At 43.3% G+C, this 21,832-nt stretch overlaps 1 protein-coding gene across 1 annotated transcript in view; it reads right to left on the bottom strand.

Annotated features, from left to right (window-relative positions):
* Positions 1–311: 311 nt before the first annotated feature.
* The window catches only part of KLB (klotho beta), a 30,990-nt gene continuing 9,469 nt past the window's right edge, over positions 312–21,832 (bottom strand). Inside the window, exons 2-5 of the mRNA XM_045550543.1 lie at positions 12,350–12,860; positions 10,032–10,300; positions 3,695–4,838; positions 312–1,216 (exon numbers count right to left, since the gene is read on the bottom strand). Of these exons, the coding sequence (XP_045406499.1) occupies positions 831–1,216; positions 3,695–4,838; positions 10,032–10,300; positions 12,350–12,860 (2,310 nt within the window). The 3' untranslated portion in view covers positions 312–830. The remainder of the gene's footprint in view (positions 1,217–3,694; positions 4,839–10,031; positions 10,301–12,349; positions 12,861–21,832) is intronic.

The following is a 21,832-nucleotide window of genomic DNA, read 5'->3' as shown; positions in this document are numbered from 1 at the left end:
GAGACCAAGTCTTAAGGAATAATGCCCTTTGTCTGACTGGTATAATAACCAATAAATAAAACTTGACATCTTTTTAGAATGCGTAGGTTTCCTGAGTGTGCCAAATCTTGTCCTCGCAAAAATCAGGAGGAATGGTGTCGATTTGTTTAAAGGAGAAGTTGCTCTACTGGGAGGTTGAGTGACTTCCATGTCTTCATAGACATTGAGTCTAGATCTCCTTAATCATGTGATCTTTCCATGAGATGAGTTTTGCAAGATATATTTTACTTTATTTTAAATCAGATCTTATAATAAGAAATCACAAAATTAGATGTTTCATAAGTGGGAATTTTTATTTCTGTTGAGAAAAATGAAGGGACTGATGCACTTAAGAGTCTGTGCTGTAACTGGCTGGAGACAAGTGCTAACCCTACTGTGTTTCTTTTCATTTGAGAACCACCCTGACCTAAAGGAGAAAGCACCTTGTTAGAAGTGACAGAATATATTGCTGTCTAAAGAAGAGTTTAAAATCCCTGCTATAGAGTCTACAAAACAAAGCTTTGTTTTTAAAAAGTAATTTATTTTACTATAAGTAGCTATTGGTATTTAGACAAGAAAGCTAGAGATGATGGGAAGCAGCTCATCAAACTTCAAGAAGCAGTGAATTCACTGGTGTCAACACCTGAGGGAAAATTCATTTAAACCACACAACAGAGACATTGATTGTCATCACTTTGGTTACCACTCTATCTCAAATTGTCTCTTTCTACAACACAGGTATATCTCCTGTAAGTTACTAGTGTAGGGAACTGGAGTGAATTTTTAAACTGTCGTGCAAAAATAAGACTGGTTTAGCTAAGAACTCTCTTGTGGCCTTTCTTTAATGGTATGTGTTGTAAGTTCTTTGCTTTCCAAAATTTTCTTCTTTTTTGCTTATGAAAAATGGTAATTGATAAAAGAACCAGGGTGGAGAAGAAGCAACAACCCAAGAATATCAGCGGTTTTTTCTGCACAAGGAATAAGCAGATGGTGCACTCTTTGTTTCTTTGAGTCTGAGTGCAGCTAGGACTACTGTTTTCAGAAGGGAAGCCACTGTTGCCGATCAGTTTGTTGTAAAACTGTATTGAGGACTTGGCTTTAAAATCAGATGAAAAGAATCCAAATCTGGGTTTAGACTTTTCTTCAGTGAGTTTGAATGCATAATAGCCTTTGATTTTGACTTTATCAATCAGGTATGCTGAAAAATATCAGAAATGAACATTATTAATCACAAATGGACTATGAAGTATCTTTGAATAAAAATTTAGTTTTCATTGAAACAAGCTATAGTTATGCCCATAAAAATACAGTGATTGTTAAAGGGTTTTTTAATGTTTGTTACTTTATGATCCATGTAAAGAAGATGAAAATGTGTTAAGTCTAAAAAGAAATTTGAAGTACAACTGATGCATAAATAATCGAAAATTGGATTTAAGACCCAGAGCCATGAGGGTAAAAGTACTTGTCACTTTCATTCGAAGGGTCACATGCAGAAAAATCTTGCCTGTTTGGCCTTATTCTGAACCTCGGATGTGCTCTTGTTGCCCGGTAACCACACTTGATTTCTCTTAGTCACTTATTATCCTGGGAAGCTGTTTCACACCCTCTCCCTTCTCAAACTTACAGCATCTCTGTCATGTTTGTTTTGAGATGATAACCTTGCTTCTTACTTCACTGAAAGATTGAAGCATTTAGAGAATTTCTTCTGTCTCCCACAATCACATCTACCCACCTCCTGATATCTCCACCTTCATTCCTTTTATTATGGATGACTCCTCCACTCACGAGTTTTTTCTTTCTACTCAAGGACATTGCTCTGTCAGCTTTTTCTCATGGATCAATTTTTCCTCCTGGATCATTTCCATATAAAGATGCTATAACTTCTGATCTTGTAGTAAAACTAAAAACTTCCCTTGATTGCACATCTCCCTTCAGCTGTCTTAGAGCATTGGCTCCTGTTTAGTCTTTTTTACTGATTCCTTATCTCTGACCTCTGAAGTGTCCCAGGGCTCAGCCCTAGCTTTTTCTCAGTGATTTCATCCAGCTTTATTAAATACCATCCATTTGTTCTTGACTTCCAAATTTTTATCTCAGCCCTAGACCTCTCCTGAAACTGAGACTATCCATTAGCCTACTTGACATCTCTGGATATCTAACAGACATCTCAAACTTATCTGTTCCTACAACAGTCTCCCCCAACCTGTTAAATGGCCACTTCATTTTAATTGCTCAAGCCAAAACCTTGGAATCAAGATTCTTGACTCCCTTCTCACACTCCACATCCAATCCTGTTGGCTTTACCTCCGAAATACTTCCATTCTCACCATCTCCACTCTTAACCTGATCCAAGCCACCACCATCTCTTGCCTAGACTGCTGCAGCTCTCCTTGCTTCTGTTCTTGCTCCTTGCCATGTGTTCACAAAAGAGCAGCCAGTGATTCTTTTTGAAGGTAAGTTAGATCATGTCACCTGTTTGAAACCTTCCAGTGCCTTCCTATCCTCCACAGAACCTTTTACCTCTGGCACACTGTATCTTAAATATTGATTCTTATCTTGCAAAAATAAAGGCTCCATAAGGACAGCTATCTTTATTTTGTTCAGTGGTGATAGACTGCCCAGAAAAGTTTTCGTCCATATTAGGTGCTCAGTAAATGTTTGTCAAATGAATAAACATCTGGGGTCTTTTTGTTGCTTCAACAAATCTATGCTGAGCATCCAGCTACTTGGGAGGCTGAGGCAGGAGGATTGCTTGAACCCAGGAGTTCAAGATTGCAGTGAGCTGTGATTGCAACACTGCTCTCCAGCATGGGTGACAGACCTTGTCTCTGAAAAAAGTAAAAACCCTTGACCCCATGATGCCATATTGGGCAACTGATCCTACAGAGATCAGAAATGAGGACAAAGATTTCTGTACAAAGATACCTATTTTTTAGTAGCAAAAACTTAAAAACCTAAATATCAAACATTAGAGGGATGGTTAAGTACATGAAGATATGTCCATGTGGTGGAATATTAAGCATCCATTAAAATGTTTATAAGGAATTGTTAATGATAAGGGACACATTTTTAAAAGCTCGATACAAGGCTATTATAGCATGAGCTTGATTGTATTAAAAATGCCTAGCAAGCATGCTGGAAGCAAGTGATACAAAATACTGACAGTGCTTGTCTTGGGAAGCGACATTTCAGGTGATGTTAGTTATTTTAATTATTTTTAAGAGACGGTCTTGCTCTCACCCAGGTTAGAGTGCAGTGGCAGGACTCATAGCTCACCAATTTCGAACTCCTTGGCTCAACCTCCCAAGCAGCTAGGACCATAGATGAGCACCTGGCTAATTTTTTATTTTTTTGTAGAGATGGGGGTCAGGCTGGTCTCAAACTCCTGGCCTCGAGTGATCTTCCCACCTTGGCCTCCCAAACTGCAGGCATTACAGGCGTGAGCCACGGTTCCTGGCCTCTTAAGGTGATTTTATAAAAATGCTTGTCAATTTTTCCATAATGAGCTTGTGCTACTTTTATGATTAAACATAATTCAAAAACCCAGTGGTCCATTTTTCAGGTCAAAATCCAAAAATCTGACGCTGGCACTGATGAGCGTTCTCCACTCATTCTTTTGTTCCTATCAATTAACGTGAGTCTCACCCTTCAGTGTATCTGGGTGGCCTCCGAACCTCACCTTTCAGAGCCTCCTGAACGTACTTCTCCACGTAGTATTTTCGGAGCTGGTCATTTACTAGAGACTGGTCGTCGATGCCGTTGGCGGTGATGTACACGTCCACGTCGCCGTAGTTCTTCCGGATCCACCTCAGCAGCTTGCGCTCTCCCCAGGGTATCACGGCCAGGCGGGTGGGGGAGCTCAGGCGGGTGATGTCCTGCAGAAACTGGATGTCCCTGTCCGAGTCGTAGCGGCTGCCGCTCTGCTGCTCGTGCATCACGAACCTGGTGGTGAAGTGGTTCAGGGCGCAGAAGTCGGCGGCGCCCCGGACCAGCCTGCGCTCGGCCTCGGAGAAGCGGGGCAGCGCGGAGCTGGAGAGCCCGCGCCGGCGCTTGGCGGCGATGTACTCCCGCATGGCGGGCGGGTAGTCCCCGCTCTTGAACAGCGGCTCCGCGAACCAGGCGATCTCGAACTGCAGGAAGCGCTCGGCCGCCCGCCGGTGCGAGTCGGCGTAGGGGTTGGCGGGTTCCGCCCAGTCCGAGTGCAGGGACAGCGACACGGCCCCGCGCTGGGACGGCCGGTACTGCCGGTCGTACAGCTGCCAGGCCAGCGCGTGGGCGATCAGCAGGTTGTGCGCTGCCCGGTAGGTGTCGTTACCGGTGCGGTTGTAGACGTCGCTCAGCCGGTTGGGCTCGTTGATGGTGATCCAGAGCTTCACCAAGTCGCCCAGCTCTCGGAAGCACAGCCCGGCGTAGGCCCGGAAGGCCTGGGCCGTCGAGGGGTTCAGCCAGCCCCCGCCGCGCAGCAGCGGCGCGGGCAGGCCCAGGTGCGCGAGGGTCGGGTAGTACAGCGTGACCATCGGGGCGATGCGGAGCTTCAGCCCCTCGCTGGCCACGCACCGGTAGTACCGCAGAGCCTGTCGGTTCACGGTAGACAGGTCGCCGGCGGGAAGGACTGAGGCCCAGTCCAGGGCAAACCGGTAGTGCGTGACTTTCATTCTTGCCAGCATCTCAAGCTGTTTTTTGATGCTGACAAAATCTGTGCATTGAGGCGGGCGTGTTTTCAGCCTCACCCCCTCCACTCGGTGCAGCAGTCTGTTGCCGGTGGCGTTCCACACATACAGGTGAGGGTCGCTGAACTGCGGGGAGGAAGCCGCAGCCTCGGGCTGTGGGGAACAAGCACGCTGAGTGAGGTAAGGCGGGCTGGCAGACACAGGGTCTCGGTGCGCGGTCTGACAGGAAGACGGGCCCGGTCTTGTTCCGCCCCTCACTGACCAAAGGAAAGTAAACGATGCATATGCCCTTCCTTCCTAAGGACCGGTGCAGTCAGAGAAAAGGCCTGGTGGGATATTCTCCTTTCCAGCCCTTGAAATTTCCCAGGGAGACCAGAAAACATAGGGAAGAAACCACACCCAGGGCTTGGCTTGGAAAACAAGTTGTTTAATAAAACAGAGAAGCTGTTTTCAAGTTCATTTGACCTAAAAACCCAGGTTACATGGTGGGGTTTCACACGATACCTGTTCAAATGCATTAGGAAATTGGCTTGGTACCCTCAGTTAAAAGCAATTATGTCAGATGTATGCTAAACCCTGCCATAAACTGAAGACAAACTTGCAATTCCAACTGTAGAGACTTTCACTGAGATCAGCACTTGGGGTTGGAGGAGGCTGGTTGACCCCAGACACAATTCCTAAGAAAGGCCAGTGGGATAGGGTAGGCAATGACTCCTGCATTCACTGAATGCAACTCTCTAACTCTTCCAACACATTTGCATCCGTTCTGTCTCTCCCACCCATGTGCCTGTGAGAACAAAGCATTTATTCATCCAACAGGAGAATACTAGACACTTTCTCTATGCCAGGCACTTGGATTATGAGTGGAAAAGACCATAAAATACTTCCAGGGACTCCCAAGGTTGACTCTTGAATCTGATAGTATCTCATTTCCTGCCTCTCCACCAAGGAGAGAGCCCTGGACTCCAGTTCTAGTTCTGGCCCTTTGAAACGCAGGCTTGGCAACTGTATAGTGATGGAGCAATCTCACCTACCCCACAGGTGTGTTGTGAGGACTCAGTGACTCTGGGAAAGTGCTCTGGCAACTTGAAAGCACTATGCAAACATAATGTAGTCATGGCTCGGATTGTTTTCCCTGGTTGCAATAACTAACTGCCTGCTAGGCCACTGAGTCTAAACTAAAAGTCCTTTGGCTTAATAAAAACATTTCCAAATTCAAGATTACTAAGGGAAACCGAAAGCTCTGTACTTGTTTTAAGGGACTTTTTCTTCTCATGACTGAATTTAAATGCACCAGGAAAAAGAAATGATAATTAACCTTGGGTCAATATTTTCCCTCTAATTGTTTTCTCATGTGTCATCTTTCATAGTCTAATTACAAAGCCATATCACTGCCCACTTGCCATCTGCCAACCAGTTATCTAGAACATTAAACTGAGAGAACATTGATCATGTGAGCATGAAGTTAAATCTGTATATAATTAATTATTTGAGTAAAATCCTCCTAGCCTAGATGGCCAGTGTCAGTGTTTCAAAAACTCAGAACACCATGATATTGAAAGGGTGTTTACAAAAGGCAATCTTGCCATGCGGCAAGGCAAGATCAAATAAAAATCTGTCTTACTTTTAAAAACCTCCAGAAAGCTACAGTTAGAAGAAAGAGGACCTGGTGTTGGATAGATCAGCAGAGTAACTACAGTTAACATTAATCTATTGTACATTTCAAAATAGTTAAAAGAGAATAATCCAAATGTTCCTAGCATAAAGAAAAGATAAATATTTAAGGTGATGGATATCGCTATTACTCTGACTTGACTATATGAATATATTGAATTATCACATGTATCCTGAAAATATGTATATCTGCTATGTATCAATAAAAAATTATTTTTTAAAACCTCCAGAAAGCATTAGTTTTAGACAGCAAGTGTGTATGATTAATCTGCTAAGAGATTAATTAAAGATGATGTACACCAATCCCAACCCTAGCTCTCAGAGCTTGTTTCTAAAACCCTACTCTCCACTAAAAGGATCCCAGGCTCCTTGGAGAAATGGCTTTTTCCAGATCTAGGGCAGGAAAAGAATGAAGTGAGGCAGTGGCATATTATGCCAGAGGATAAGGAAGTGCTTAAAATCTGAAAGAGAACTGTCAAAAACACATGGTAGCAGCTTGGAGAGGTCCCATTGGCTCAATTTGAGGACAATTTGAGCATCAAAAGGATTAATGTCATAATGATAATAATGAATTGTAAAGCATTGAACTTAAAAGAATCCAGCTAGGCTGGGCACGGTGGCTCACACCTATTATCCTCGCACTTTGGGAGGCCGAGCGGGAGGATCGTTTAAGCTCAGGAGTTCGAGACCAGCCTGAGCAAGAGCGAGACCCCATCTCTACTAAAAAAATAGACAGAAATTAGCTGGATAACTAAAAACACACCGAAAAAATTAGCCGGGCATGGTGGCATGTGCCTGTAGTCCCAGCTACTCGGGAGGCTGAGGCAGGAGGATTGCTTGAGTCCAGGAGTCTGAGGTTGCTGTGAGCTAGGCTGATGCCACAGCACTCTAGCCTGGGCAACAGAGTGAGACTGTTAACAGATTAACACCCCACAGTGTTAATCACTGGGGAACAGGTTGGGTCTCCCATACAGGTGGGAGAAGAAACTCATCTCTCAGGATCATTCTTTGCTGGGAATTCAGATAACTATAAAAAAAAAATAAAGTAATAATTAAGGCAAGGTTCATGAAGAAATGTTAAGACCATCAGGTGAAATGTTGTTGGGGAAGAGGATATTCATAGACTCTCAAGGTATCATCATCGGATTACTTTTTAATTAAAAATGGAAAAGTTACAACTTAATTAAAATATCTGGCAAATGCCACCCTGAACCAAGAAATCTGGTGATACTACTTCAACCAACCACATTGTCTTCAGTAATGAAACAAATTACTGATGTGTACCTCCTCATGTGATGCGTTGAGAAATAAATCTATGTAGTATTCCTTCTAGAAGAGAAAGTTAACTGAATATTTAAGTGATTAACTGAAGCTAATAAAGAAACAATCAGAGAAATCCAGAACGTGAGACATTCTACAATCAACTGGCCTGGCCTCTTCAAAAGGGTCAATACCATGAGTTTGAAGAGATTGCTCTCAATTAAAGAAGGCTAAAGACACACCACAACCAACATGTGATCTTTGTTTGCATTCTTAATCAAAAAATTGTTTTAATGTATAAAAGACATTTTTGGAACATTTAGGAAAAATTGAATGTGGATTGTATGTTAGATGATATTGAATCAAGGTTAAATTTTCTGGGAATCATAAGATGTTTTGTTCTTAGGAGATACATGCTGAAATATTTTGGAGTGGAGTGTAATGATGTATGCAGTTTATCAATGGTTCATAAGAGAGAGAGAAGCAGAGATAAAAGAATTGTGGCAGCATGGTAATAATTGGTCGGTCTCGATAAAGAGAATATGTGTTTCTATTGTACAAGTTTGAAATTTTTCAAAATAAAATGTTGGAGGAGAAAAGAATGCTAACGGACTAGGGGAAAATAAGATAGGAATGTGTGGGAGTAGGCATAATAATATTTTTCAAGTATTGCTTTCATTTTGTAAGTCTCCCTATAGAGGACATCTAGTTTCCTGCCCACACAGCATCTATTCATACATCCTTTGGCTAATTTTTCTTGGCAAATCATTCATCTTCATTAATAGTCCAAGTGGTTCATGAGAAGCTGACTCTTTGCTGGGCTCCAAGGGTGAGCATGAAACCCAGACTTGATAGATCACAGAATTGCTTTTCTCTGACCCACCTGATCAATTGTTGCTCCTAAAAGTAGGAGGGGCAGACATTCACAGTGTTAATCACTGGGGAACAGGTTGGGTCTCCCATATAGGTGGGAGAAGAAACTCATGTCTCTCAGGATCATTCTTTGCTGGAATTTGGATAACTATAAATCTACTTGAAGTGGCTGGGAGAAGATGGCCTGCCTCTGCCATGTGGAGGAAGAGGAAGGAACTGGATAAGTAGGTGGCTGTAAAGGGGCCACAAGTTGAAGATGAGTCACTGTGTTTATTCTGCTCTTGGTATCTTTCCCCTTTTTATAACCCTGAGCTTTAACTAAAATTTTATTTAAATATCCACAGGGATTGAGATTCATAACCTGTGAACTTTGCCCAATCACAGTTTGTCCATCTCATCTCTTATATATATCTTGTTGTCTTTCCATATACTACTAGAATACAGGCAATAGTGTGGCATCCTGAGGTCTACAGCACAGTGGTCAGGCGACAGACCTAGGTGACCTGGGCAAGTTACATAACCTCCCTCAACCTCAGTTTCCTTGCTTGTAAAATGGGGGTTTTAAGATTAAGCAGAGAAAATTCTTGGTACAAACTAAAGGCTTTAAAAATAGTTGTCATTATGATTTTGGAAAGAGCACTGTGCATCTGGAGGCTTAAAGACTGCCTGTTAACAGTTCTGCCAGTGCTTGTGTTACCTTGGGCAAGTTGACAGGTCTCACTTTCATCCCCTGTAAAAATGAAGGATTTGGAATGGGCATGCTCTAGGGTCTCACCTGGCTCTAAAAGGTGATCTCATTCACTTACCTGAGCACCTGCCATGTGCCTGGCACTGCTCTAGTGAGGCATGCATCAGGCATCAAAGCCGGCAACATCTATGTCCTCATGCATTCTAGCTGGGGGACAGAGGTGATATATACGGAACCTGTGGAAAGTACTTAGTATGTTAGGTGGTGCTGAGTGCTCCACAGAAAGACAAAGCAGGAAAGGCGGAGGAGAGGGGACAGGGACAGGTTAGGATTGTTGGAGTGAGGGGAAGCCTTACTGAGAAGGTGACAGTTGAGGAAACACCTGAAGAAGGTGAGGAGTGGGACGTGTGTGGAGGCTCTACTGGGATATAGAGACCTCATGAGGCAAATTATCCAACTCTATTAAATAAAAAGAATCAAAGTGCTGCTAATAATTTGCTTTTGACAAGCAAAACAATCTAAAATGATTTTCCATATAATTTTGACACTACTAACAAATGCCTCACCCAGAAAGACTATCGATTCCCTCTAGACTGTGTGCGCCTGGAGGGCAGCTTCTTCACTTCCCCACCTCCACCACCAAGTGTGAGTTCTGGCCGTAAAAAGCTCTCAGCAAGCATTCATCACCCTTCTTCTCCCTTCTCTTTCCCCAACTCTCCTTCATAACCTTCCAATAATCATGGTATTTTATACCCTCCGATGACTATCTTTTAGCTGTCATTAAATACATGAAATAAAATATTGCGTGCTCTTTGCCCCAGTCTATGGTTAATTTGGAAATAGCCACTTACCTTAAGAACAGCTTCGGTGATTCCCCAGGAGAAGTCACAGGGAAACTGGCCCTGCACATCTGGCGTGGACTCTTTTAAAGTAAAACCATTTTCTCGTATGATCTGTTTATAGTAATGTGCCGAAGACTTGGGTATCCTTTCTTTCTGTTTGCTATTACAATCCACATAAAATAATCCTCGGCGGGTAGTGTAAGCATCCTGCCATTCAAAGCCATCCAGGAGAGACCAGGCAGTATAACCAAACACTTGGATTTCATCCAACCTCATTGCTACACAGAGAAAAGAAAGCAGAGGTGTTCAGAGGCCTAAACAGTCTAGTTCATGTTTATAGTCTCACTAACAATGTGCCAGGGGACAGTATATTGTGAAACCAACCTTTTTCCTAATTTGCAGGCCCGTTACATCAAATAGAAAACTAATGTTTATACTTGAAAAGGGCAGTTATTTTCACCCAGAATGGTACCCCCTGCCCTCGAAACAAGTGAATGACACAGTTAAAGGATCAAATTAGAAATATTTCTGAGACTTAGTGTGCAAATCTGTGTCAGGGGGCATGGCAATTTCCAGAACCCTTTGGGATCAATGCAGATGTCTGCTCGTGACCAAGAGTTTCTCATTTCCAGTTTGGGTTGGTTCTTGTCTGTGGACAAGTTATCCACTCTATGAAACTATTCTTCTGGGACTGAAAAAACCGCTGTTAGAATTGCCAGCAGTGAATGTGGATGTAAGGAGGCAAAGTGATGAAAGCAAACGGGAGCCAGCATGGCTGAGGGGCAGAGGGCCCAGGGCCTCATCCTGCTGTGCTGCTGGGAGGGTGCTCCTGGGCAGGTTTCCTGGCCTCAGCTTCTTCATTTGTAAACAGAAAGGATTGGAAAAGACATCTCCAAGGACATTTCTAGCTTGAAAACTCTGGTTCAGTAACTTCTAGGAATTGGGTAAAAATGAAATATGAAAATTAACAGCAGCAGTCAAAACAACAAATACCCAAATCAGCCCTGAATCATCTTTCTTTTATTAAAAGCATTCATTTCTCTCATAGAAATGCCTCATCTCTGCATTTTTGGGTTCTAAATTTTTTTTACATTTACTTTTATTTATTTATTTTTATTGAGACAGAGTCTCACTCTGTTGCCCTGAGTGCCGTGGTGTTAGCCTAGCTCACAGCAACCTCAAACTCCTGCGCTCAAGCCATCCTCCTGCCTCAGCCTCTCAAGTAGCTGGGACTACAGGCATGTGCTAGCACACCCGGGTAATTTCTTTCTATTTTTAGTAGAGATGGGGTCTCCCTCTTGCTAAGGCTGGTCTCAAACTCCTGCGCTCAAGCAATCTTCCCCCCTTGGGCTCTCAAAGTGCAGGATTACAGGAGTGAGCTGCCGAGCCCGGCCCATTTTTTGGGGTTTTATCACTGACATTCTTTTCCTAAAAGGTAGAAAAATCCATGCCAAAAAGATTCCAAGAAGGCCCTATTTCTAGTCCCTTGCTGGTGTTGGATCCTGAGGACAATGTAATGGTAACATCTGGGGAATAGGCACCCCCTCTGCCCACATGCATGACATTTGACCCCAGCCCTATAGGCACTGTCCTCTACGCTGGCCCCCATGTGCATGTGGCCCATGGTTGGGCCTGGCTCCATTCCATGTTGCTCCTCCCTGCAACTTGGGGCAGCAGGGTCCTGCTCTCCCTGAGGATAATCCCTGAAGACTCTGTTCTACAGATCCTGGGATTTTCCTCCGGGCTCGTGCCTTCTAAAGAGAGCTGCAGAGTTTTAGTAAGGTCCACAGAGAATTCCTTTTATTTGAGTGAAATGGAGCCCAACTCTGTAAGGAACACAACCTGAGCTTGTCTTTGGCTCCATCATTTCTATCAGCCACTGTAGATGTCACTACTTGAGTAATGGAAAAGGAATGAGGGGTAAGCAGGGGCCAGAAGAAATCTCCAGGAGCCATGGAAATGACTCAGCTTTGTCTTCAGACCTTTTGATGGATCAGTCATGTCATAGAACATAAGGATCACAATTTCAAGAGCATTCAGCATCTTAGAATAAAATACTACTGTTAGGAAACTTTAAACATATCTCTTTTAACACTGAAAGAATGAAACATCTTGCCAATTAAGAATGTAGCTCTTTAGTCTGAAATTATTTTGTTCTCAAACTTATTTTTAAAAGGACATGGGAGTAACATAAAAAAAAGTTTTTTATGTCAATATTGGACAATACGAAAGCCCAACAATAATAATCATATATTCCAAGGTGACTTTAAATATCCTATAAGTATTCAAAAATTGTTTTTCAAAACTTGACGTAATGTGCAACCAACCTTGAAGCACCTGGTTGAGGAAATTCTTCATCATATAGATGGCTGTGGTATCTTCCGTTTTCACATGACTGTCTGTGAACCAGCCATTCTCAGCAATCAAGATTCGAGGGTTGTCATATTCCAGTTTAATCCAGTTCAGCACTTCTCTTAAATTGAGTGACACATTTTGCCCCATTTTAGCCATGGTGTTTAGGGGCTTGAAATTGTTAGGACCAAAGGAGAAGGCAAAGAAGTCAGCTGTGCCTCTCACTTCACTCTTCTCTGCTTCAGAGAAAAGGGGTAAGATGGAGAGCAGCTTCTTCTTCATTTCCTCTGGATAGTCGCCATCCCCATGGATGGGGTGGGCAAACCAGCCAAGCACAGAAACCATGGATTGTTGGCACTTGACTATATCCATCATGTTTTCTGATCTGTTTGGCTCAATCCAATGGGATCCCAATGTGATCGATAACCAACCCTTCTGATGTGGGCGGAAATTTATGTTATAGTTATGCCAAACTTTTGAATGAGCCTAAAAAGAAGAAAATATTATTGATCTTTATTGTCCTTGCTCACAATGGTTGTTTGTGGCTGGTAAAAGGGCTTTTCATGGACAAAATTAGTGCTGCTTAGGGTGGTGCAGGGGGAAGTTTCCAGGGAGCCCTGATGGCCTCCCCATCTGCTCTCTGCACCTCCAGGGCTTCCAACCTAAAACTGAGGCTACAGGAGGGCTGAGGGGCCCGCAGAGAACCCGGGTCCAGGCTCTATCTTACTTCTCTGTTTGACTCCCTTCCTGGGCCCTCTTGGAGCAGGGTGCAGGTGAGATACCATGTAGGTTATACGGTTGCCTCCTCTATATAAAAAGACACAGAGCAGTGATCATTCACTGTTCTACAGAATCTCCCTTTGTTCCTAATTTAGAAGTCCAGGACAATGCAGGCTCCGCATCCTGTAAATGGATAACAGAGCCCACCTCCTAGGGTTTGTCATGAGGACTGAATGAATTAACGTACATAAACAGCTTTAGAACAGCGCCAGGAACAGAGTAAGCTCTATAAATCTTCGCTATGATTACTATTATTATAAAATTGTGGCAGGCACTGCCCAAAGTGGAAAACCAAGGAAAGAATGTGAGTTTTGGGGTCAGCACACCTGGGCTTGAGGTTCAGGTGCTCACTCTGTAGCCTCAGGCAAGCTACTTAACCTTTCTAAAATCTTGTATCCTCAGCTGCAGAACGGAGTTAATGACAATGACACCCTTTGTTAGGTCGCTGTCAGATTCGGAGCTTACGTATATATGCACTAGGTAGCACCTTATTAGCGCTCCTCCCGGCGTTTCCGTTTCCCGCCGAGCCCCGCTCCACGCCGGGCTGCCCGCGCCCGGGGCTGCGGCGCGTGGCCCAGGAGCTCGGCCCCGGGAAGCTCTTCCCTGCGAGACTGCGGCTGCAACGTGTGCCAGGGAAGTACACAAAGCTGAGTAAAGTAAGGCGTTAGATAAAAAAATAACTAAAAGCCAGAAGACATGGTCCGGCCGGGAGTCAGGAGCCATAGCTAAGGGAGGAGCAAGGCGCCAAGGGCTCCAGCGAAGCGCCGCGGCCACGCAAACGCCGGGCCCTGCCGCGCCCGCCATCTTCCCCCCGCGCGCGCCCGCCATCTTCCCCGCGCCCGCGCGCCCGCCATCTTCCCCCCCCCGCGCGCGCCCGCCATCATGCCCCCCCCCGCGCGCGCCCGCCATCATGCCCCCCCCCCGCGCGCGCCCGCCATCTTCCCCCCCGCGCGCGCCCGCCATCTCCCCCCCGCGCGCGCCCGCCATCTTCCCCCCCCCCGCGCGCGCCCGCCATCTCCCCCCGCGCGCGCCCGCCATCTTCCCCCCCCCGCGCGCGCCCGCCATCTTCCCCCCCGCGCGGCGCCGCTATCTTCCCCGCGCGCGCGCCTGCGTCTGCGCTCCGGCCCCTCCAGCGCTTCACTCTCTCTCTGCGTGTTTATTATTTTTGCCCCACGGAATCTGCTTTCAGTTTTGTTCCTTAGCTTTCCTCCTGCTCGCTGGAGATGTCTTAACATCAGGATGAACTATCTGAAACTGCCTTTTTGTAGGTCAAAACCAATCGATTTGAACAGTGGATTCAAACTTGATAGATCTGTGGACACTGGAAATGTTCCATGAACCCCGTTAGGGTGGGGAAAGCAGGCATTGATGTAAGGGGTGGGGATTCCAAAACTGGTGCCACCTGCTTTGGGTATGATTTTTTTTTTTTTTTTTTTGAGAGAGAGTCTTCCTCTGTCGCCCGGGCTAGAGTGCCGTGGTGCCAGCCTCGCTCACAGCAGCCTCAGACTCCTGGGCTCCAGCGATCCTCCTGCCTCAGCCTCCCCAGGAGCTGGGACTACAGGCGAGTGCCACAACGCCTGGCTAAGTTTTCTGTTTTTTATAGAGATGGGAATCTCACACTTGCCCAGGCTGGTCTGGAACTCCTGGCCTCAAGTTATCTATCCTCCCACCTCTGCTTTCCAGAGTGCTAGGATTATAGACGGTAGGCCACTATGCTGGACAGAAAAGCTAATTTAAATCATTTGCTGAAAGATTTTCTGGGGGAATGGATGCCTTGAGGTATTACCTCTGTCTATCTGTTCTTACATCTGATTGTCTTCAGAAGATTCTGGAACCATTTAGCACCCAAATGTTCTCAAGGATCCTTAAGAATGCTTTCCTCTCAGAGAAATGTTTAGGCTGTAGCCTCCTCCCTTGTCTCCCACCTGAGGTTGAGCTTCTGAAAGGAGTAACAGGGGAGCCTGGGGCAGACTCTGTCTTAAATGATTTCAGCAGCTCTTTCTGGGCTTTTCTGGGGCTAGAATCACAACAGAAAGTCTTGAGAATTGCTTCCCCCACCTTTTTTTCCGATTCGAACCTAATGCAGTCATGCATCACTAGGATTCAAAGAGGGCGTTCATTCTCTGCTCTATTCTCCAGTCAGTCCCTGCAGCCTTAGTGCTTTCGTCCATAGAAGACACACTCCTTCAGGGCTGCTGTGCACCTCTGATGTACAGACTGGAAAGCACTGAATATGTATAACATTTTGAGCCATAAACTAGCTGCCTTGCACATTTAGCTTTTGCTTGTGCAGACACTGAACGGAGAGTAGACGGAATCAGTATAAATGTATTAACCAAGCCCTAATAGGAATTAACCAGTCCTAACAGGGAAAAACAAGGGGAGAGGGAGTTTCTTCAAAATAGATGTTCTATTGTGTATTTCGGTAACTATAATATATGAAAGATGACCTAAGCTGTGATAAAATCTTGGTTATATCAGCATTTGAATGAGAAACAGTAGAGTTTAGAAGACAACAGACCTGTGTCTTTGCAATACCTTTCCAAGCAAGTTTTCTGGACATACATATGTGCGTATGTCGTTAGGCCCCAAGGTGACCTTCGTGTTCCACGGTGTCTCTTTCACCTTTGCTGCTATTTGCATAGGCTATCAAGGTATCTAGGGTTATCTGTGCTCTGGGCTGAAGACAGCCTCTTCATTCTCATGTAGAGAATGTGGGGGAGGTTCTCCATACAGCACTTATGGTTATAACTTGATCCTGTTTGCCAAGGAACAAGGTAAAAAGTTTTGTTCCAAGATAGTGAGTTTGACATAAACCTTGATGAAACAGGGATATCCATCTATGTGTGTTCTCTGGCTGACATAAAGGAGATCTGCTGGGAAAACTGAAATGGAGTTCACAGGGGAGTGCACCCTGGGCCTGCAACCTTGCACAACAGCCATTCTGCGACCTTCCAAGGTCGGCCTCTATCTTGTACAAGGCCAGCCACCTTTGGAATGATTGATTTAAGGGAAGCTTCAACTTTTGTTCTTTAGATTTGGTTGCTTAAAGAGAAAGTCAGCTGCCTGTTCTTTTTGAGCCCAGCTATCACCGCCTAATGTCATTGAGAGACAGCCGGGGCTTAATATGTCATTCTGTTCCCTCCTTCGGTCTAAAGTGGCAGCTCCCTTTGATGCCCCTAGACGTCCAGACTCAGATAAATTCTGTGGATGACAAGAAGCAAATAAGATAGCAGTCACAACTTCAGAAACAGAGATGAAGAAGGGATTAGAGGTCAGGAAGACATGGCAGGACGCTGGTGGGAAGAATGGGCTGAGCACAGAAGGACAAACCTAACACATCATATGTATGTATTTAAGGAACCCCAATCATTTTTAAAAAGTTAGATTTCCAAATTTGTGCGTGATTTTAGTCTTCTTTGGCTGAAATATCTTCATGTGAACTGTAAATGTATCTGTTATTAAAGCTTTTTAATAAAGTATTAAAGAGAAACTGTTAAAGAAAATTTATTTAAAAATTCTACATGTGTAACAAAATGTTTTCATATTTCTGTGTTTCCTTCCAGGCTTCTCCAACACACTTCCCAGCTAAAATCACTTTAAACATTTTTCCACCTTGTGTTTAGTCTTCATAATTATGTTAACAGTGTAACAATTTACCAATTTGATGAAACATGATTTACTTAGTCATCTCTCTCTTTTGATAGCAATTACCTTGTTTCTCTTCATTCTTTCCTTCTTTCTCTTTTCCTGTGATAAATAATGTTGCAATAATTAACTTTGGGCATATAGTTTTGAATCTATTTGAATTATTTCTGTTCATTAATCCCAGGAATGAACTGCCTATTTTTAAAATTGTTTTAAATATTCCCAAATTGGCCGGGCGCGGTGGCTCACGCCTGTAATCCTAGCTCTGGGAGGCCGAGGCGGGTGGATCGCTCAAGGTCAGGAGTTCGAGACCAGCCTGAGCAAGAGTGAGACCCCGTCTCTACTAAAAAAATAGAAAGAAATTATCTGGCCAACTAAAAATATATATACAAAAAAAAAATTAGCCGGGCATGGTGGCTCATGCCTGTAGTCCCAGCTACTCGGGAGGCTGAGGCAGGAGGATCGCTTAAGCCCAGGAGTCTGAGGTTGCTGTGAGCTAGGCTGATGCCACGGCACTCACTCTAGCCCGGGCAACAAAGTGAGACTCTGTCTCAAAAAAAAAAAAAAAAAAAAAATATTCCCAAATTGCTTTCCACACATTTTGTCCATTGCTGTGAGTGTTCTCTGACCATCTGCTGCAAAACATGATAGTTTTCTTTGGGGGATAAATGGCCTTCGAGAATGATAGAGAGGTGCTACTCACCTCCATGGTACTATTGGTCTTTAAAACAGGAGGCCGGGGCTCTAGTGCTAGCTCTACCACGAATTAGCTCTATGGTCTTGGACAGATCATTTCCCTCTCAGAGGCCTCAGTTTTTCCTTTCATTATACTGAGTTAAAAATAGACACCCTAGAGTATTGTTGTAAAGACCGAATGAGGTAATGACATATACAAAGACCTATGAAAACAATACAAATGTAAACTTGAAGTAGTACTTCGAAAGAGCAAACTGAAAATAACTTGCTGTGGAAAATCGTGATGGAAGTCTGTGTGGGCATGAAGAGTGTTCTGCAGATAGCTCCGAAGCCCTTGCCTCTCCAGTTTCATAGCTATAAATGAAAAAATATAATTAAATGTTTTTCCTCATTTCTTGTTTGCAGTTGATTGAGTTTTACTCATTGTCCTTTTGGACTGGGATTAATTTCAATTTGATTCATTTTTCATCTACTCAGCACTTTATATTAAGTTTTATGCTAACTACAAATACTGCTCTTCCAGATTGTTTCTTAAATTCATTAATTTATCCTGCGTTCTACAAATATTTATTGGGTGCCTAACGCATGTGACCTTTACTGTTTATTGCTAAAAAATTATGTGACTATTATTCCTGAAAATATATTATGTGACAGTTATTCTTTAAAGTTTTTGACAATCTTGAAACTCTTTTGGAAACAATATTTTATCTTTATTATTGAATTTAAATACTAACAAAATTTACCACCTTTCATAAAAAAATATTTACTATCTTTTTTTTTTTTTTGAGACAGGGTCTCTCTCTGTTGCCCAGGCTGGAGTGCAATGGCCTCATCATAACTCACTGCAACCTCAAATCCCTGGGCTGAAACAATTCTCCCGCCTCAGCCTCCTGAGTAGCTGGGACTACAGGCATGCGTCACCATGCCTGGCTAATTTTTCTATTTTTTGTAGAGATGGAATCTCACCCTTGCTCAGGCTGGTCTCGAACTTCTGACCTCAAATGATCGTCCTGCCTAGGCCTTCCAAAGTGCTAGGATTACAGGCGTGAGCCATTGCACCCTCCCTACCATCCTATTTTTAACGGTCCAAGTTCATGTTTTCTATAGTTGAAATAAATCAGTAATTAAATTTTAATGAATTTTCCTTCTATCTTCTTTTCAATTATTATATTTTCAAATTATTCTAACGAATTGTTAATTTTCTCAGTTTGTATTGTTTCCGGATTTTCCTGTGGGAATTATGTAAAAAGTAAACTCAAACATATCTGTTCCTTCAAAACAGGCATCCTGTTATTATAGAATTATAATTTCAATTCTATTACTAAATTAAAGTAATGGCTGAACCAGAATCTAAACCTGGCAACACAAAAGGAAAAAGGTCTAGAATAAAGTTCAAAATTTGATTAAATGAAGCGTTTGTGGGTTTCCCTCCCCATAGTAGAAGTTCAGAGAAATCAATATTAGTGGATTAATACTCTACTGAAGTTCTCCTTGCCTGAGGAGAACATTTGCCTGTCATCTTGTAGAATGTAGAATGATATTTTAAGCTTTCTGTTGCTAAATTATATTACAATAGTGATCCTGATAGTATTTAATAATTATTTTATGCAAAAGGACCATATCTCATAGTATAACTGAAGCTAAAATGGTCTGGGTTGGTGACTTGAAGTCTTTCCTCGGGATTTAGGAATAATGAGTTAAAGATAGTGAATATAGAAGCCATCATGGAAATTAAAAGATAGTTATTACAATAATGAAAACAAGACATACCACTTTTTTTTTTTTTTGAGACAGAGTCTTACTCTGTTGCTCTGGTAGAGTGCAGTGGCATCATCACAGCTCACTGCAACCTCAAACTCTTGGGCTCAGGTGATCCTCCTGCCTCAGCCTCCTGAGTAGCTGGGACTACAGGCGTGCACCATGACACTCAGCTAAATTTTTCTATTTTTTGTAGAGATGGGGTCCTGCTCTTGCTCAGGCTGGTCTCAAACTCTTGAGCTCAAGCTATCCTCCCAGACTGCTAGGATTACCGGCATGAGCCACCACAGCTGGCCTGTATTTCTTTTCTTAAAGAGGATCCTCCCATGTTGTAAAAGTCTCAGTCTCATGCAATGTGGATCCACACCAGGCCTACTGGCTTCTTGAATGCAGGGACTGTATCTATTTTGCTCACAGTTGTGCATTCAGATGCCCAGGGAAGGGCCTGGCATAGAATAGCTGTTGAATGTGTGCGCACTATGGATCAGCTAGTTTGTTGGTTACCTGACGTACATTAACGATAATCCGGTTTCTATAAGGCTAGTCTTATTTTTCCCATTTTAGAAAAGAAACTGAAGTTTAAAGAGGCTGTACAGTGGTGGAGGTGGGATTTGAACCCAGGCCTCTCTAATCACTTTACTACCCCATCCTGCTTTCTATATATCCCGCATTCCTAAATCTTGAAGCTGTTCAGGAAAGGCCATTTGATATACTGTTTTAAAATTATATCTTCTTTCTGCTGTACTTGGTTATTAAAAGAACTAAATAGTCCTAGAATGAGGGTACCATATCCTGCTGCTTCACAATGAAAGAGAAATATCTATGTATGTCTGGAGTCCCTGAGGGACCACCCCTACACCTGACTGTCCTCCTCTGAGCATGGCGGTCTTTATGCGTCGTCCCCGGTAGACTGAGGGGGAGAGAAGCAGGGCCTGCGCAGCGCCAGGACGGCACCTCCTTCAGACAGATAATAATGAAAGGGTTCTTAGATGAGTGACTTTTATCAGCAAATATAACAGAATAGTGATGAAATTAAGAGCCATAGAAGTTTAGCAATATAAATAGTAAGAAGAACTAACACCGATCTAGTACCAACTGTGCTCGGCTCTGTCCAAGGGCTGTGTGCACCATCTCACCCAATCCTCACCCGCATCCTGTGAGGTGGGCACCGAGGGGAGGAAACCGGGATGGAGCCGGGCAACGTGCCTAGTTCCACGAGGTGAGTGGAGCCGTGCTGCTCCGTGTGCTCTTAGAGGTAGACAATGGACCTCAGAGGTCATTTCATTCAATTTTCGAAGTTTTTCTATCATAGATGAAGAAGCTGAACCTCACCCTGCCCTCAAATAAGTGACCTGCCCACGGTCTCAGTTAGCTAGAATTAGAATTAAGTCTTTCAGCCTTCTAGTGCACTGTCATCTCCATGGGATCACGCAAATCCATTTATGTGCCTTTGAAACACACTTTTATTCCGTAGATGCAAAGGTGATCAATCAGGCTGTGAAAATGCAAAGGGCATGTAACAGACATGGCACAAAAACAAGCCACAGTAGACTAAGAAAACCTGTAGGAGACCCTGAGACAGAGGCAGTGAGCCATGGCTTCCCTGTGCCTTCATCCTGCCTCACCGGCTGGGGCGGCCCACCATCTGCATCAGATGGGCAGTTCTTCCGCATTACTTTCTGCTCAGTTCCACTTGTTTTCCTTACAGAAAGTTATATACATCTGCAGAAACAGGTTTAGATAAATCATTTTTATTTATCTACGTTTCCTTCAACCTCCAGCTATTATTTTATCCCCATTTTCACTCTTCATCCACTTATTTTGATTATTTACTTAAATTCAAGCCTACAAATATTTAACAAGTACAAGGCACTGCAGTAGACATTTAAAAAAAAGGTTGACAAGATAGCCCCTGCCTTCAGATGCCCTATGACGTCTCATAGGAGAGAGAAGAACAGAAATAAGTAAAACAAAAACAGTATACTTCTACATCTCAATTAATCAGAAATGATAAAACTAAATGTAATAATGTGATTCAAATTCTGTTAAAATATGGCTATATGTACATATGTGTTTATGTATACACATATACACAGAAAAAATTTGGACATTGAACAAATTGCTGACAGTGGTTACTTTCAGGGTGTGGGGTTAGAGAGTAAGGAAAGAGGAGACCTTTTATTTTTAAACTTAATGTCTTTCTGTATTGTTTGAATGTTTTGCAGTAAAAATGCATTTTTCAAATTTAGAAAAGTCAAGGGGATTTTGAAACAGACAGTTTCTGTCAGTGAATTTAATCTCTCTGTGCTGTCACACTTCGGTTTCCCCCCAAGTCCAGAAATCTCAAAGGAAAAAATGGGAACTTTAAAGTTCAGTTATTTTGGATTTTATTCTGTATCAAAGAATGTTTTATACTCCAAAATAATATGTTGATGTTCAAAACAAGGCAAGGAGGAGGCATATAATACATACAAGATTAACATGAAAGAAAAACCAGTAACAGCAAACTGCAACCCTTCATTTAAGACTTGGGTCATATAATCTCTGGTTATGATACGGCGCTAAGCAGAACCTAG

The sequence above is a fragment of the Lemur catta genome, chromosome 4, assembly GCF_020740605.2.
Source record: "Lemur catta isolate mLemCat1 chromosome 4, mLemCat1.pri, whole genome shotgun sequence".
Taxonomy (NCBI): domain Eukaryota; kingdom Metazoa; phylum Chordata; class Mammalia; order Primates; family Lemuridae; genus Lemur; species Lemur catta.
This window is presented reverse-complemented; position numbering and strand designations above follow the sequence as displayed.